General features: G+C 31.6%; 1 protein-coding gene across 1 annotated transcript in view; it reads right to left on the bottom strand.

The window, feature by feature from the left end:
* Window positions 1-19270, bottom strand: part of Reck (Reversion-inducing-cysteine-rich protein with kazal motifs) — a 212721-nt gene that overhangs the window by 89829 nt on the left and 103622 nt on the right. Inside the window, exon 3 of the mRNA XM_073981199.1 lies at window positions 10951-11006. Coding sequence (XP_073837300.1) covers window positions 10951-11006 — 56 coding nt within the window. The remainder of the gene's footprint in view (window positions 1-10950; window positions 11007-19270) is intronic.

The following is a 19270-nucleotide window of genomic DNA, read 5'->3' as shown; positions in this document are numbered from 1 at the left end:
AATCCATGATTATTGAAAAAATATTTTTAAAAAATCCACGATTATTGAAAAAATATTTCTTAAAAAATCCATGATTATTGAACAAATATTTTTTAAAAAATCCATGATTATTAAAAAAATAATTTTAAAAAATCCACGATTATTGAAAACATATTTTTTAAAAAATCCATGATTATTGAAAAAATATTTTTTAAAAAATCCACGACTATTGAAAAAATATTTGTTAAAAAATCCATGATTATTGAAAAAATATTTTTTAAAAAAATCCACGATTATTAAAAAATATTTTTTAAAAAAATCCACGATTATTGAAAAAATATTTTTTAAAAAATCCAAGATTATTGAAAAAATATTTTTTAAAAAATCCACGATTATTAAAAAAATATTTTTAAAAAATCCACGATTATTAAAAAAATATTTTTAAAAAAATCCACGATTATTAAAAAAATATTTTAAAAAAATCCACAATTATTAAAAAAATATTTTTAAAAAATCCACGATTATTAAAAAAATATTTTTAAAAAATCCACGATTATTAAAAAAATATTTTTAAAAAATCCACGATTATTAAAAAAATATTTTTAAAAAATCCACGATTATTAAAAAATATTTTTAAAAAATCCACGATTATTAAAAAAATATTTTTAAAAAATCCACGATTATTAAAAAAATATTTTTAAAAAATCCACGATTATTAAAAAAATATTTTTAAAAAATCCACGATTATTAAAAAAATATTTTTAAAAAATCCACGATTATTAAAAAAATATTTTTAAAAAATCCACGATTATTAAAAAAATATTTTTAAAAAATCCACGATTATTAAAAAAATACTTTTAAAAAATCCACGATTATTAAAAAAATATTTTGTAAAAAATCCACGATTATTGAAAAAATATTTGTTAAAAAATCCATGATTATTGAAAAAATATTTTTTAAAAAATCCACGATTATTGAAAAAATATTTTTAAAAAAATCCATGATTATTGAAAAAATATTTTTAAAAAATCCACGATTATTGAAAAAATATTTCTTAAAAAATCCATGATTATTGAACAAATATTTTTTAAAAAATCCATGATTATTAAAAAAATAATTTTAAAAAATCCACGATTATTGAAAACATATTTGTTCACGCCGGATTTCCCTAATCGACAACCCTAATTTTGATTTTCCTGCATGCCGAAATAAACGCAGAAAACATTTCTGATTTCACTCAGAATTGTGTCATGTACACTCTCTTTCTCTCCTTGCATTTTGTAACTCCCTTTGTAATTTCCTTTTAATAAACACTTGTTACCAAATCGTCAACCAATATTGTTGTTCATTTCGGTAAGCGCTTTATTCAAATATCCAAATTTGAATAAACAAAATAAAGAACCATTACTGTTCTTTCAAACCACTGATACGCCCGTGTTTTATTTCTATTTCTTCCACTCCTGCCAAAACTGCAACCGGAAGAAAATATTTCGAAATCCACGGAGTATTTTTCTATCCAAAACACAGCAGTAAATCCAGCATTCTTCCCTACAGAAATACCCACTATCGGCATTTTCATTGGTCCTCATCGAACCGGATTTTATTGCTGTGTAATTTTTCCTTTTTCCTTGAATAAACAAAATAAAGAACCATTACTGTTCTTTCAAACCACTGATACGCCCGTGTTTTATTTCTATTTCTTCCACTCCTGCCAAAACTGCAACCGGAAGAAAATATTTCGAAATCCACGGAGTATTTTTCTATCCAAAACACAGCAGTAAATCCAGCATTCTTCCCTACAGAAATACCCACTATCGGCATTTTCATTGGTCCTCATCGAACCGGATTTTATTGCTGTGTAATTTTTCCTTCCATCCAGACATTTTTTCCAATCCATTTTTCACCAAAATCAAGGTAAGTTTGTGCTTTTATTATCCAAAAGTGAAAATACAATAGTGCATTTCAATTTCAAAGTGTCAAAGTCCAAGTGCGTCTTGCCGTCGGCAAATTGATTTTTTCCTTTTTTCGTTTATCCAACGCACAGTGTTCCAAATTTGCTTAATTAGTTTCACTTGTTTTTTGTGCTAATTAACGTAAATTAATTTTCCAATTTTTTCCATATATTGAAGTGAATAATTAAATTAAAATAATTTAATTCATATTTTTCCTTCATTTTATAATTCCAAATAATTACATTTTATATTTCCTTTGCATTCATTTGTTTGAAAGTACAACATTTTTTATTTTCCCATTCGCGGCAGTGTGCTTCTCTCCATATCGTTGTTCCATTATTTTTTCTCGCCGCGAGAATATCCCTATTCATTTCTATTGGTTTGTGTGTTTATGCATTTGATCCATCACCGCTTTATTCCACTGCAGTTGTTGTTGTTGTTAGAGAAATATCCACTGTTGAATAGTCTCTTCAACAACATAACTACTAATCCACACCAGGGATGGAAAATTCAGTACAATAGTACTTTTTTCAGTACCATTTCACTGTAAAAAGTACCGAAGTACCCCCGCGGCCAATTCAGTACCATTTCACATAGCCCCAATTTACATTAGGCAAGTTTACTTGCGGCAAGTCTCAGTTTGAAGGAGAGACACGTAAGGGGAATGGAAGTGGAAAAAAATTGCTCGTATCGGCAATTTTCAGGAAATTCCTTTTAAATTGTTCGTTTTTGACATTATTTCCAATGTTTTAAAAACAAAACTTGCCGAAACAAAATTGCTTGTATAAACGCAAGAGGCAATTTTAAAAGAGAGCGAGAAAAATTGTCGCAAAGAAAATCGTCTAATGTAAGTCGGGACTTACTCTAGTCTAGAAACATTTTATGTGGAACTAAAAATACAAACTTCGAGATTTAAAAATCTAGATGTATGTACCTTCATGTTGGGAATATACCAAAATATGAACAGATATTGATAATTTTTTTCGATCCTTTGAGAATCCGAAATATCAAGTTACATGGTTTTGCCTTAATTTTTTTAGCTGAATATGCGAGAATTTTATTTATAAGTATATTATTTTGTGTAATATTTTTGGGGTGTGATGTATTTTCTTTTATATTTTATTTAAAGTTAACTTTTGTTTCTTTTATATTTCTCCTTTATTGGGGCTATATTAGTGCTGACTATTGTTTTGATTACTGATTGATTACTTTTTGGACTATCTGTCACGAATTATGTATGTAAAAAATAATTTGTTCAGAGTTCAATATAAACAATGTTTACGACAGCGATCAAAACGATAGTCGGACTATCGACAGTTTGTCAGTTCTAGGCTACTTAAAACGTGTATTTATATCTATTTCTCCATAGGAATGTTTTATACCCATATCGAATACAAAGTATCTAATTTCAGTAATTTCGATGGAATAATGAGGCTAAAACTTTTAAAATACCGTTCTAAGGGGGGTATATCAGATCAACACTGACAAATTTCTGGTGGAGAGTTTTGTAGCCCCAACGAAGACAAAATACCAAATTTCAAAAACTTTGGTATGATAATGTGGCTCAAACCTTCAATATACCGAAAATCCGGAGGTACCGTTGTATGGGAGCTATATCAAAACGTGAACCGATACAGCCCATTTTCAGTACCAAACTTCCCAGGAGTAATTGAAGCTTGTGTACCAAATAAAAAAGCTCCAAATTAAATGTTGAGAGCTTTATCTTGAATTCAACATACGGACGGACCTGGTTATATACTTTATAGGGTCTCCGACGAATATTTCGATAAGTTACAAACTGTATGATAAAGCTAATTATACCCTCCAGTATGGTATAAAAGTATATGCTATTTTGCAATATTCTTCAGATTTCATAGATATAATAAAATAATATTTTTTTTATAATAAAAAGTACCTTTTCAATGAAAAAAGTACCATTTTAGTACTTTTTGAAATTTTTAATTTTCCATCCCTGATCCACACATAAACGCACATACATATTACTTCTTGTTGGTCGCTTTTGAGTCGTTCGTCCACTCAGCCAACACAGTGTTTGTTGCTGATTTCCACTCAACAGTGATTGATCTTTCCTTTGCTGTTCTCTTCGTTGTGCTCCTTATTAAAAGTGTACCCTACACCAAGCCCTTTTATATGGTCGGACTGTAACTGGTTTGCGACACATATATATTATCGTATATTGACATATATACAGAAGTGGTGTATTGAGATACTTCCTTCCCGCAACTTTATAGTACACCATATTGCCGTTAGGGGGCGCTTTCGATATACAAAAAGAGCTGATAAATCTTATTTTTCCACTACTTTTTCCAATTTTTCCGTAATTTTCCTATTATTCCGGACCTTTTGGAGTAGTTATCCCTTATCCGCTACTCGCTGTCACCTGTAGTATCTTTTTCCGCCACTAGGTGTCGCCCCGTAAAAAGGAAAATACTCCAAAAACCTTATTTTTTGCCCGATTTTTCCTATTTCTTCGGGATATTTGCTGATTCTTCTGGAAATTCTTCGATATCGTCGACTTGGTTTGCCTTTTTGAATACGTAGTGTCGCGTACCGCTGCTAGGTGTCGCTGCTCACGCTCCGAAATAGCCGAGAATTCTTAATTTTTATTATTTCTTCCAAATTATTCTGGCTTTACGGTATTTTATCGGCACCATCTTCAACATTTTCAAGTCTCCTAACTTTCCCTTAATTTATAGTGCTCCATACTTCCGCTAGGCGTCGCTCTACAAAACGAAAGTAGCTAGAAGAACGTCAATTGTTCCATTACTGAACGAATTTCTTCCGGTTCTTCTATACTTTCCACATTCTTTTTCAATATTTGTGTCTTGTTTTACACGCAGCGACCGCTAGAGGGCACTTTCCATAAAGGGAGTACTTGTAAAGACGTAAGACCTTCAGTATTTTTCCGATTCATTCCTGGATTTAGCTTCTTTCTGGAAAGTATATCAATTATTCCGTGTGATTTTTTTCCGAAGTGTTACTTATTATTTTATATTATTTTCAAGGAAGCAGTTATTGCTCTTGTGGAAAAGTTGGCTTATTATTTCTATTTCCGTGTGAAGTTTCCATTGGAGAACGAGAACATTACTTTTTCTCGTTTCCTTTTCCACTTCATATAATTTGTCGACTTCTTCTCACAGAACGTATTTCCATTTACTCCCTCCGATACTATTTCCAGTGTGTTCAATACTTTTCTTAATCCATCCTAAGCGATCGTGATTCATTCATTTTTATCTCCTGTAACCAAAAGAGATCCCGATTGTCCACTCTCATCATCACGTGTTCCAAATAAGCCCATATTTCGATTATATATTTCTTATATAATTTGTAAATTTTCTGTAGTTTTCCATTACTTGTGAAATTTATAATTTCAAGTTCATTTTAAAACTAATTTCAACTTATTAATCTTTTTCCCTTTGAGGTTTTGTACTCCGATAAAACCTTTTCAAGGCAACAAGATTCAAAACGGAAAACTGGGACTATTTCAGACCGTTTTTTCTACATTTGCAATTGGGTACTCTCCAAATATTTTCCAAACATTCTCAGAATGGCTCTTCATAAACTCCTAAGTTCCTTCAGTCGTCTTGAACAGTTTGCTTCTGCCGTGAGTTGTGGCATTATTCCACTAACTTCAGTACAGCTGGTTAAAATCCACATAATCGAGCTAGCGTCCACATGGACTGAACTGGAATCTGCCTACAACATGTATGCTGGAGAACATATAAATGAAAATTCCCTTCGCGAGAAATTCCACATCGCTTCCACTACTTATTCCGCATGCTCGGCGAAACTAAAAGAAGTCATGGATCATTTTCCGAATTCAAACCACTCATCTACCTCACATAGCATTCGAGATGAGACGATTCCATGTACTTCAACTATTTCCACTCCTACTAAAAGCAAATGTTCTATTCCAAAATGCCGCTTATGTTCATCATCTCTGCACTCAATCCGAAAGTGTCCCTTATTCATCTCTATGGATCCAAAGCAACGTTCGTCAAAAGTTAGGCAATTTGGTCTTTGCCGCAACTGCTTTTCCAAGACACATCATGTGAGCAATTGTCCCGCAAAGAGTACATGTGTCCATTGTCAAAAGCGACATCATGTCATGCTCCATGAAGATTCTAGTAACACCTATTCATCAAATCAGTCATTTAGCAAAAGTTCCGATCCTGGTTTGAATGTTGAATCCAATCCAAATTATGATTCTTTCATACAGTCCACTTCTTCCAGTCAAAACATTCAAACATGTTCCCAAAATTCCACATGCAGTTTGTTGGGTGCTGATTTGGTGAATAGTTTTCCTGACAGTGTTACTTCTTCCGTTCCTGCGATTATTGGTTCCTACCCAAAGGGGCTCTCCATTTCCGAGAGGCTTCCTGATGCATCCATTCTTCCAATACGTGATGAGTTTCCTTCCAGTGTTGCTCATCCAGCTCTTCCACTTCATGCTTCCAATGCAGAGCAGCCCTCCATTTCAGAGAGGTATACTGGTACATCAATTTTTCCATTCCAGAATGAGTCTCCTTCCGGGGTTACTCATTTAGTTCCTGCACTACGTGATTCAGATCCAGAGGAGCCCTCCACTTTCGAGAGGTCTTCTTGTACATCAATTGTTCCAATCCGGAATGAGTCTCCTTCCAGTGTAACTCATTCGGTTCCGGTCCTCCATTGTTCCAATCTAGGGAAGTCCTCCACTTCCGAGAGGTCTTCTTGTGCATCAATTGTTCCATTCCAGGGTGAGTTTCCTTCCGATGTTACTCATCCAGTTCCTGTAATCCATGATTCAAATCCAGAGGGGCCCTCCATTTCCGAGGGGTCCCCCAGTGTATCCATTATTCCGTTCCTGAATGACTTCCATGTCGGTGTTAGTTATCCAGTTCTTGCACCCCATGGTTACAATCCGAAGAAGCCCTCCACTTCCGAGAGGTCTCCTTGTGTTTCCATTATTCCGTTGCAGAACGTGAATTTTTCTGGCTTGTTGGAGTATGATAAGACCATTTCCAAATACGTTGGTCCGAGAGATAACATTTCAATTCGTGTGTATCATAACTCCATTCCGATACACATCTATTCCAAAGATACAACTCACATTCTCCACTATTGGGAATGTGATAAACTAATTCCAGAATTTATTCCTGTTAAAGATACATTTCCGTTTCAGCCTCTGTGCTCGGAAAAGAATTATTACTTACAGTCAGTCGCCACTACTGCGAATATTCCCTCAAATACAAACCGTCTGATTTCAAGCTTGTATTTGTTCCTTTCCGGCAATCGGACTCCAAAACTGAGTCTCTTGCATGCTTCAAGATTTCCAAACTGTCCTCCAGAATTGAGGTTCAGTCCAAACAATTTCTTTATCCATATACCCAACACTCGTCAATCCAATCATACTCCATCCCAGATAATTCAATTTAGCAACCACCCAGGTGACGCAATTCCTGAATTTCAGTTACAAACCGGCACATTACTTGTCGTTTGTAACCCGTACTGCTCTATTCGCATTTTCCATGGTCTAGCTGATAATGTTCCATTCATGATTCCTGATGCAAACAAAGCTCTGCGTTATGTACTTTGTAGTGCACACTCGGACGAAGCTGCAACCCGATTCGTACCAGACGGGGTCAAAATTCGTAACCATGGCAGTTATTCTCCATACCCTGTTGTACATCATTTTGACTACTTCCAAGTTCCGAGTATCTCATCCGTTATAACGTTCTATATGCGAATAGCTACAGGTACGTCCGTATCCAGTCACTTGGGTTTTTCCAAAGTAAGTGTTGCGCCAGTGGAAACACTGTCCAATTCAACAATTATTCATGCATTAATTCCATCCGTATGCATGATTCTTCCTACCAACTTGTTGTATTTCTTCCAAAATACAACTAAAAAATTCCATTCCAATAAAATGTTTTCCATATCGTTGTACTATTTCCGAAGTACAACTCCAAAGTTTTCTTTCCATTATCCATTTTCTATACGTTTGTACTCATTCCGAGGTACAACTTCGAAATTATGTTCCAAACTAATATTACTTCATCCAACACTTCGAGTGCACTACTGTATTTTATTCCCTGCAAAGCACAAACTTCCTTTTCAGATACCTGTATATTCCAAATTCCAAAGGAGAGCTGTCAATCGATGTTGCGATGAATATCCTTACCCTGGAGTCGCTATAGCAGAATATATTTACATTAAATTCATTAGTTTTAAGTTCAAAACATTCATAATTCATTCCTCAATTACAATTCTTTCATTTTTTATTACGCATTGGGATCAACGAGGGAGTACACGGCACAATTGCGTTATAATTTATTGCAGTGGTACTGCAAGGGGCCCGGGATGTTCACGCCGGATTTCCCTAATCGACAACCCTAATTTTGATTTTCCTGCATGCCGAAATAAACGCAGAAAACATATCTGATTTCACTCAGAATTGTGTCATGTACACTCTCTTTCTCTCCTTGCATTTTGTAACTCCCTTTGTAATTTCCTTTTAATAAACACTTGTTACCAAATCGACAACCAATATTGTTGTTCATTTCGGTAAGCGCTTTATTCAAATATCCAAATTTGAATAAACAAAATAAAGAACCATTACTGTTCTTTCAAACCACTGATACGCCCGTGTTTTATTTCTATTTCTTCCACTCCTGCCAAAACTGCAACCGGAAGAAAATATTTCGAAATCCACGGAGTATTTTTCTATCCAAAACACAGCAGTAAATCCAGCATTCTTCCCTACAGAAATACCCACTATCGGCATTTTCAATATTTTTTAAAAAATCCATGATTATTGAAAAAATATTTTTTAAAAAATCCACGACTATTGAAAAAATATTTGTTAAAAAATCCATGATTATTGAAAAAATATTTTTTAAAAAAATCCACGATTATTAAAAAATATTTTTTAAAAAAATCCACGATTATTGAAAAAATATTTTTTAAAAAATCCAAGATTATTGAAAAAATATTTTTTAAAAAATCCACGATTATTGAAAAAATATTTCTTAGCGCCAGAAAATTTTTTTTTGGAAAATTTAAAACTTTTTTATTGAATTCAGTTTTATTTTCATTTCTAAGCATTTTTTAAAAAAATAAATTTTTTTCTTAAAACTTTGCGTTGTATAAGTTTAACTTATCTACTTATGTGTTTTTTACCATTGTAAGAAAATCAAAAAATTACTTCACGAAAAGGGTTATTTTTGTGACTGGTCCGCGAAAAACTACGCAGGTCAAATGTCAATTTATGAACGAAGAAGGACAGACATATGAGCAAACAATTAGAAAATACAAAAAACCCCGCAATAAAACACTTATCTAACTGTTTTTTACCAGCATTTTTGTGCACATTTTTTGCTGGCGTTTAAACGACCAGTGGCTTTAAGTGGGTTAACATATGTTGGGCGCCATTCATTGGCTAGTTTAAACTATATGTTTAAATGGCGCCCAACGTGGGGCTTATGTATCTAAAGGAAGTTCCTAATACTGCACTGGAATGGCGCCGATTGTAGATAGTTTGGATTTTTTACAAGCAAATTGGCTGTTATTTGACATTACGTGTTCTCTGTGGGTTGGTTTCCTATCCGATGAACCATTAGCGAAGGAAATTGAACGTCACATGGTTGAAAATTATTGCACCACGTCGACACCCACATATGAAATTACAGAACGCCCCTCTAAGAATTTTCAACATGATTCCAAGTTTCCCTCATTTGACATAAATTGGGCGCCATTTATTGCCTAAAAATTTCCTGTATCGACTTGTTTTGAAAAAAAAAATACATGTATCATTGATATCCAAAACCCTCAATCTGTCCATTAATATTTTAAATGATGTTGTTTTTTTTTTGCCAAACATTTCCCATAATTACCCAACATTTCGAACATAAATGACCAATAATAGTTCACTAATGGACCACAAAATTGCTTTGCCAGTTGAAATGTAGATTTGCAAACGAAATCTATTTCACTTGTTATCGACTCAATTTAAATATAAAAATCTTGTCGATATTTTGAATGTGGAAAAAATACGATTCAAACAAATTGTCTCAACAGCAACAAATCACCTAAAAACTCCCAGCTAGGCAGACAGCCCGCCAGCCTGCGATTCAACCTGCCTGCCAAGCATTCGAGCAGCAGCGAACAGGCAAACAACCATCCAACTGGGAAGGGTAATTAGTTTTGACATGTTTTTAGCTGCCATTCGCCATCCGACAATGTTAAGAGAGAGATACAGTCAAGCAAGCAATACAGAGTTGATATTCTGTTTAAGTGTTGCCATATTTCATGAAAAGTCATTTAAATTTAAATTAAAAGACATTAACAATGAAGGCAAGTCAAGCCATGTCGTCGAGGAAAGGAAATGTGTTTTTAGGGGGGAGGGGAGAGAGAGATGAGGCAAGAAAAATGAGAAACTAGTTAAATATAATGGCAATAATTTTTTGGATAAGACCAATACTAATAACAGGGACGTGATCATAAAGCAGAAATGGGTTTTGTGATTCTATGAAAGGAATTGCCCTATTTTTTCTCTAAGGGTAAAGTGATGTTCATTCAAAATTATTTCAGGAGAGTTTCTAAGCAACTAATTCCCTTAATAATTTTTTGGGACTTAGCTACGTCCTTATTTAGAGGGTATTATAGAACTTGCTTTCGCGATCTTTGTCATGCAAAAAGGCGGGCCTTTATGTGACAAATCAAACAAAACACACGAACGGCTTAAATGATCTTAAAATCATTTTTTGAATGCTGTTTGCAATCGAAACTTGTGGCATGTGCACATGAATGACTCCATCACCACCACGAGCACCACCATAGATTGTGGTGGGTATAGGTTTACGCTTAACATTACTCTGGTGATATTTTCAAGTAGTTGCCTGTCATTAATCAGTTTTAATGTCAGTTTTAAAAATAATTTATAATGTTGGAGATTTAAGAAAAAAAGAACAACCAAATGCTGCGACACAAGGAGATCAAGTTTTTAAGCTTTACTTACATTTTCACAGGATGTCCTACATGAACCGAATACTTCGTTACAGCAATTGTAGAAATCTGAAAAGACATGAAACAGGAAATTCAAACATGAAAAAACATGATTAGATTTAAAAGGAAAGTTTCTGTTTTTGGTGTTTTTTTTTTAAGAAAATCTGGTTGTGCCGAAAAATTTGTTAAATGTGACAGTAATGACTTCATTAGCCTGCCATGTAGCCAGAGCCAGGCTACACATGGTGTCAATTGGCTGGCTGGGTTAGTATCTGATGTTGTGTACACCATTAGTTCTTTATTAAAATGTTATTATTCATCATTAAATGTGAAAGCTGCAGATGAAGTAGAGAATATGTGGAAGATAATGAACAAGTTGAGATATGCTGGGAATAGAATATTAGATACCCTACAAAAAACGTGGATTTTTTAAAGGTTTTTTTTAGGCCGTGGTTATTTTAAAGATTTTTTTGTGGACATAGATTTTTTAATGAATTTTTTAAAGGATTTTTTATAGAATTTTTTAAAGACCTGGACTTGTGGAAGTGTTGTTTTTTTAAAGAATTTTTTTGAAATTCCGTGAATTTTTTAAATGTTTGGATTTTTTAATGATTTTTGGGGATGTTTTTAAAGGTTTTTTTAAAAGAATTTTTTTAAGACTAGGACTTTTTAAAGTACTGGATTTTTTAAATTTATTTTTTTAATAACGTGGATTTTTTAAAAATGCGGTTTTTTAAAAAATTTTCTTCTTTAAAAAAATTGAACCACGGTGATTTTTTTTCTACAACGTGGATTAAAAAAATTCGACAACGTGGATTTTTAAAGAATATTTTTCAACAACGTGGATTTTTTAAAGATTTTTTCGGCAACGTGGATTTTTAAAGATTTTTTTTCGAAAACATGCATTTTTTAAAGATTTATTTTTGACAACGTGGATTTTTTAAAGATTTTTGTTTCGACAACGTGAATTTTTTAAAGATTTTTTTTTGTTTCAACAACGTGGATTTTTTAAAGGTTTTTTTTTTTAACAACGTGGATTCTTTAAAGTTATTTCAACAACGTGGATTTTTTAAAGATTTTTTTTAACAAGGTGGATTCTTTAAAAGATATTTTCAACAACGTGAATTTTTTAAAGCATTTTTTTAACAACGTGAATTCTTTAAAGTATATTTTCAACAACGTGGATTTTTTAAAGATTTTTTTGACAACATGGATTTTTTAGGGATCTTTTTTCAACAACGTGGATTTTTTTAAGTATTCTTTTTCGACAAAGTGGATTTTTTTAAAGAATTTTTTTTCGACAACGTGGATTTTTTAATGAATTTTTTCGACAACGTGGATTTTTAAAGAATTTTTTGGACAATGTTTTTTTTAATAACTATTTTTAAAGAATTTTTTCGACAACTTGGATTTTTTAAATATTTTTTCTTAAAGAATTGTTTTTCGACAACGTGATTTTTTTAAATAATTATTTTTAAAGAAATTTTTCCACAAAGTGGATTTTGTAAATAATTATTTTTAAATAATACTTTTCGACAACGTAGATTGTTTAAAGATTTTTTTCGACAACGTGGATTTTTTAAAGAATTGTTGAATTTTTCGACAACGTGGATTTTTTAAAGAATTGTTGAATTTTTCGACAACGTGGATTTTTTAAAGAATTGTTGAATTTTTCGACAACGTGGATTTTTTAAAGAATTGTTGAATTTTTCGACAACGTGGATTTTTTAAAGAATTGTTGAATTTTTCGACAACGTGGATTTTTTAAAGAATTGTTGAATTTTTCGACAACGTGGATTTTTTAAAGAATTGTTGAATTTTTCGACAACGTGGATTTTTTAAAGAATTGTTGAATTTTTCGACAACGTGGATTTTTTAAAGAATTGTTGAATTTTTCGACAACGTGGATTTTTTAAAGAATTGTTGAATTTTTCGACAACGTGGATTTTTTAAAGAATTGTTGAATTTTTCGACAACGTGGATTTTATAAATAATTTCTTTCGACAATTTGATTTTTAAGTAATAATTTTTAAAGAATTTTTTTTTTCGATAAAGTGGAAAACGCCAACAAAGTGGATTTTTTTAATTTTTTTTTTTGACAACGTGGATTTTTTAAATAATTTCTTTCGACAACGTGATTTTTAAGTAATTATTTTTAAAGAATTTTTTTCGATAAAGTGGATTTTTTTAAGATTTTTTTTTGACAACGTGGATTTTTTAAAGAATTTTTTTCGACGACGTGGATTTTTTAAAGATTTTTTCTCAGGGTTTTTAAAGATTTTGTTTCAACAACGTGAATTTTAAAGTATTTTTTCAATAAACTTGTATCTTTTTAAGAATATTTTTAACATTTTTTTAATAAACGTGGATTTTTTAATTTTTTTCCAATAAATGTGGATTTTCTTAAAGAAATTTTTTCAATAAACCTTGAATTTTTTAATAATATTTTTCACATTTTTTAAATAAACATGGTTTTTTAGGTAATATTTTTTAATTTATGCAATAAACGTAAAATTTTTAACGATTTTTTTTCAATAAACCTGAGATTTTTAATTTTTTTTTTAAATTTTTTTAAGATTTTTTCGACAACGTGGATTTTTTAAAGAATTTTTTTCTACGATGTGGATTTTTAAAATAATTTTTCTCAACAACGTGGGTTTTTGTTAAGATTTTGTTTCAACAACGTGGATTTTTAAAGTATTTTTTTTTCAACAACGGGGAGTTTTTAAAGTTTTTTTTTAATAAACCTGTATTTTTTTAAAAATATTTGTCACATTTTTTAATAAAGGTGGATTTTTAGGGAATGGTTTTTAATTTTTTTTCAATAAACGTGGATTTTTTCAAAGAAATTTTTTCAATAAACCTTGTATTTTTTTGTAATATTTTTCATATTTTTTAAATAAGCATGGATTTTTTAGGTAATGTTTTTTTTTTAATTTTTGCAATAAACGTAGGTTTTTTAACGATTTTTTCAATAAACCTGGATGAAATATTTTAAAAATTTTTCACATTTTTTAAATAAACGTGAATTTTTTAGGAAATATTTTTCAATGTTTTCAATAAACGTGAATTCTTTTCAAAAGTATTTTTTAGATTTTTCAATTTTTTAATAAACGTGGATTTTTTTAAAAATATTTTTCATATATTTACAATAAAAATAGTTTTGTGTTGTTGTTATTGTTGACCTGTTGTGTATTTATTTGTGGTTGATTTATTTTGGCTTAAGGTCAATTGAAAAGAATTAGTTGTTTGTTGTATTTTCTTTTTTATTTTTTTTTTATTTTCCAATATTTCGACTGTATTCTACAGTCATCTTCAGGGAATATTTGATGAGAAAAGCAACAGCTTTGTTACACCGACTGCGCTAAACTTTAGCGCAGTCGGTGTAACAAAGCTGTTGCTTTTCTCATCAAATATTCCCTGAAGATGACTGTAGAATACAGTCGAAATATTGGAAAATAAAAAAAAAAAAAAAAAAAATAAAAAAGAAAATACAACAAACAACTAATTCTTTTCAATTGACCTTAAGCCAAAATAAATCAACCACAAATAAAAATAGTTTTTATAGAATATTTTTAAAAATGTTTTAATAAACTTTTATTTTTAAAGGTTTTTTTTCTAAATATTTAAAAGATATTTTTCAAGGATTCCCACATCAGTAAAATACGTGGGTATTTTAATGAGTATTTTTCAAGGATTAATAATTTTGTAAAGATTTTATTTTCAAGATAATCAAGGATAATCGTGGATTTTTAAAGTAATTTTAATCAAGAATAATCGTGGATTTTTAAAGTAATTTTAATCAAGAATAATCGTGGATTTTTAAAGTAGTTTTAATCAAGGAAAATCGTGGATTTCTTAAGTATATATTTTTCAAGGATAATCGTGGATTTCTTAAATATATTTTTTTGAAGGATAATCGCGGATTTCTTAAATATATTTTTTTGAAGGATAATCGTGGATTTTTGATAATTTTTTTCAAGGATATTCTTGGATTTTTAAGTAATTTTAATCAAGGATAATGTCGGATTTTTTAAATATTTTTTAAGGATAATTATGGATTTTTAAGTAATTTTAATCAAGGATAGTGGCAGATTTTTTAAATATTTTTTAAGGATAATTATGGATTTTTAGATAATTTTTTTCAAGGATATTCTTGGATTTTTAAAGTAATTGTAATCAAGGATGATCGTGGATTTTTAAACTAAATGCAATCAAGGATAATCGTGGATTTTTAAAGTAATTTTAATCAAGAATAGTCGTGGATTTTTTAAATAAGTTTGTTTTCAAGGATAATCTTGGATTTTTTATGTACTTCTAACCAAGGATAATAGTTAATTTAATCGTGGATTTTTAGATAATGTTTTTCAAGGATAATTGTGGATTTTTAAATACGTATTTTTTCCAGGATAATCGTGGATTTTTAAATGTGTAATATTTTCCAGGATATTCATGGATTTTTAAATATGTAATTTTTTCAAAAATAATCGTTTTTTAAGTATTTTTCCAAGGATAATCGTGGGTTTGAACAATATTTTTTTTTCAGGGATAATCGCAGACTTTTTTAATAATTGTTTTCAAGGATAATCGTGGATTTTTACTAATATTTTTTCAGGGATAATCGTAGACTTTGTTAATAATTGTTATCAAGGATAATCTTGGATTTTTTTAATATTCTTTATTTTTTCAAGAATAATGTTGGATTTTTCAATTATTGTTTTTTTCAAGGATAATCATTAATTATTTTTTGTTTTGAAGGATAATGGTGGTTTTTTAAAATATTCCTTTAAGGATAATGGTGGATATTTAAAATATTTCTTCAAGGATAATTCGGAAAGGTTTTGAGGTCTGATTAAAAAGTTGTGTTTAGGCCAAGGACCACTTCATGGCGGTTTCACTCAGCCACCACCATTTAAATCCTTCTCCAGGACAACCGAAGTGAAATAGTTGCTAAGCAGAGAGCGTCTGAAGGTAGGCGCAGAAAGTGTAAGGTTTCGACCAAATGGCTGGAAGTTTTGTGTAGGTTATAGTCGAATAAAAAACTGCCAAGAATCCATCATTTTCCACAAAAAAAAAAAAAAAATAGTTGATAAGCAGGGAGAAAGCTGAGCCACGAATTTAAACGAGAACGGACGAATTATTGGTTGGGTGCTCCAAGTTTTATACCTTTCACCACGATGAAACAGAAATAAACTAACCCCAACAGCTGCAAAAGTGAACTGATGACGAAATATTGATGGGACTGTGATAAGTTCGACCTATGAGTCGGTGAAGACCAAAGCCCTAGTACTGAAGGGAATAAAATCACCTGGACAGATTTTTTTAAAAGTCTTTGGAGGTCAAGCCGAAGCAAGATGACACAACTTTTCAACTGATAGGGCTATCCCCAATGGGACAATCGGCAAATGTCACTGGTAGCAGATTGAAAGTAAACATAGCGATATCCCAGAGAGCGGAAACGTAGTCAATCAGAGCAGGTATATCTTGGCCCGTCAGCACTTTACGAATGAGTCAAAGCCGTTAATTGCGCTAAAAGGAAAATTGTAGATTAATTACAGTGGCGCTCTTTGGGAAGTTTGCCGTGCCAACCTTCCGAAAATCAGTGGACTTCTTATCTAGTTTGCCAATGACAAAACCGTAGAAAATGAACTCTGGGCTAGACAGGGTATGCTTTAGAATCTCTTCAATCTTCGAGCTTGATTAAAGTTTGCGGGACCTTAAATATTGCTTTCGGTAAACATTTCAAAATGACCCTAGAACAGCCACAAAACTGCACTTCAGCGGTAATTTTAAAATTTTTTGAGGGTGATGCCCGAAAGTGTTTTTTAATATAGTTGAAAAGAAAAAAATAAACGACGTGCAAAGTTTTAGCGAGTTCGGCAGGGGTTTTAGAGCTTTTGTATCATTTTCTCAGTAACAAAACTACCACGATAATAGGGGTCGAGAGGACAATCTGCTGCAAAAAATTTAAAATTTACACTTTTGCGTAAATTTTGTGTGGGACATACCAAAGGAATGGAAAGATATTGTCGATATTCGAAGTTCAGTTCTCTTATCCCTACTGTTGCTTCTCCTGCAAATTAAAGAAATTCTTGTGAGCTTTGACCAGCTGAGACTAAGGTGGTGGATTATGCTAATGTTATTGTGGTGCTGATACGTGGTAAATTCGTACGTTTTAGGCTCGCGCCCATCTCTACTCACAACTGACCGATCTATAACATAGGCAAATATCTTTGTGTCTATTTCGAAAATGTTATACAGCGTCCCTGCATCCTTCGACCTAACCTTCATATTGTTTCGTCACAAACCAAAGGAAGAACTAAATACATCATCCATCATATGGACTCTGGGATAACTGCAATGACTTTTTCCAAGCTGTCCCTCTTACCCCCGTGTCTTTGTATAGCGAATAGCTGTGATTACTTATTTCCTTATTATGGTCGATTGCGTTGGATGTTGGACTTTTTTGCAAACAACTCTCAATGGTGCGTTAGCATATTATCGCACAAAATTCCTCTTTCCGCATCACCCCACACACGCACGCAGCATTTCTAGGCAATTCTGTTTTTAATGTTGTAGGCCATATTCATGTTCTTGTTGTTGTCGTTGTTGTCATCGTAGTCATAATAGTTTATTTTGTAATTTTCACTGTACATATAGAGTTCTCGGTGGTACTCTATCCTCTGTGGCACACTACATGTGTTTTCTTTCGACTTCAAGTGAACTCAAATAACACATTTAATGCGTGTCTGCTTGTGTGCAAAAAGATTAATGTTGAAGCATTAATTTTCATGGGAGTTCTATATAAAATGGGTGGGTATATTGGGTGGAGGGAGAGATATGCAACATGAACGAAGATCTATTACAGAAGTGGCAAATATCGTTTGTCTTTGGGTGACTTTTAAGAAGGATTTCACATATAGATGGCATATGTAGCAGAAGACTTATACATAGACCTATAAAAGGGCTTCTAGGTCCATAGGGGTGTTCTTAAACCTAAGAGTCTTATATGTATAAAAGAAGACTTTTTAGATAATGGTTACTAGGCCGGGGCGATTTGAAAACCTTAATTAAGACTTTTTTCCTTCCATGCAAATCGCCCCGGCCTAATGGCTACTCTAGGGAAGATCATTTACAGAAGCGGTAAATGTCCATCTTCTATAGCAGACTTTTAAGAAGGATTTCGCCTATAGATGGCATAAACATGTATAATATGAGATCTTCAATGGGGATCATCTTGACTTAAATAAAGCAGAAAGAATTTTAGAATTTTTAGCAGATGGTCTAATCTAACGAGGATCTACTACAGAAGTGACAAATGTTTTCCGTCTATAGAAGACTTTTAAGAAGGATTCCACGTATAGATGACATACCTGTGTATAAAAAAACTTATATGCTTACAATACGGTTTCTACCTTCATGAGGTTCTTCTTAACCTAAAAGTCTTATATGATTAAAAGAAGGTGACCTTTAAAAGTATTTAGCGGAGGGTATGATCTATTGCAGAAGTAGCACATGCCTTCCGTCTATAAAAGATTTTCTAGAAGGATTGCACGTATAGGTGGGTTATAAATGTATAACAATACCTATATACATATGTATGTGGGAAGTGGGTATAATATACTTACTACACTAACCCCCATTATTATAAGTCTTCTTTTGTTATAGTTTGGATCTACCGAACAGATTTATAGCGTTCCCGTTAACTTAAAGTTAAAAGTGATCATTAAATTTCATGGAGGACCTTCTTGGCATTAACTTTTAATGTTAAAATTATATTTTTAATTCCTCCAAATTGGTTAAATTTGCGTTTTAAAATCCATCCAATAGTAAAAGAACACATATAATAATGACAAATAGTGGTATAACATTAAAATACAACTCTACATGTAAAATATAAAATGTAAGCCCGCTCTCTATATTTTAATATTAACAATTTGGAAGCTTTTGTATTTTTATTTATCATTGTGAATTAATATCTTTTAATATTGTGATTGATCTTAAAATTTAAACTTTAACTGGCGAAATGCAACACTGTGAAATATATTTAATACTACTAGTTTAAGCAACTGTAAAGTACTAATTTAATCATATGATACTAGAGGCTTCTCATGAGTTGTAACTAAATAGAGTGAATCTCAAATTTAATCACTTTGCAATCGGCAGTTGAGCCACTTGTAGTCTCGTCCATTCTTGTAAAATACATTTTTGGCAGCTACAATGGTTTCCATTGTTGAAAAAGCAAAGCAAGGAACATCAATTCCGAAAACTAATTGTTAGGATTTTATATAATTAAATTATAATAATTAAATGTTTAAATAATTCACTAAAAT

The sequence above is a fragment of the Musca autumnalis genome, unplaced genomic scaffold (assembly GCF_047663935.1).
Source record: "Musca autumnalis isolate F117 unplaced genomic scaffold, ASM4766393v1 scaffold_4, whole genome shotgun sequence".
NCBI classification, from domain to species: domain Eukaryota; kingdom Metazoa; phylum Arthropoda; class Insecta; order Diptera; family Muscidae; genus Musca; species Musca autumnalis.
Note: the sequence above shows the minus strand (reverse complement) of the source record. Positions and strands in the feature narration are given on the sequence as shown.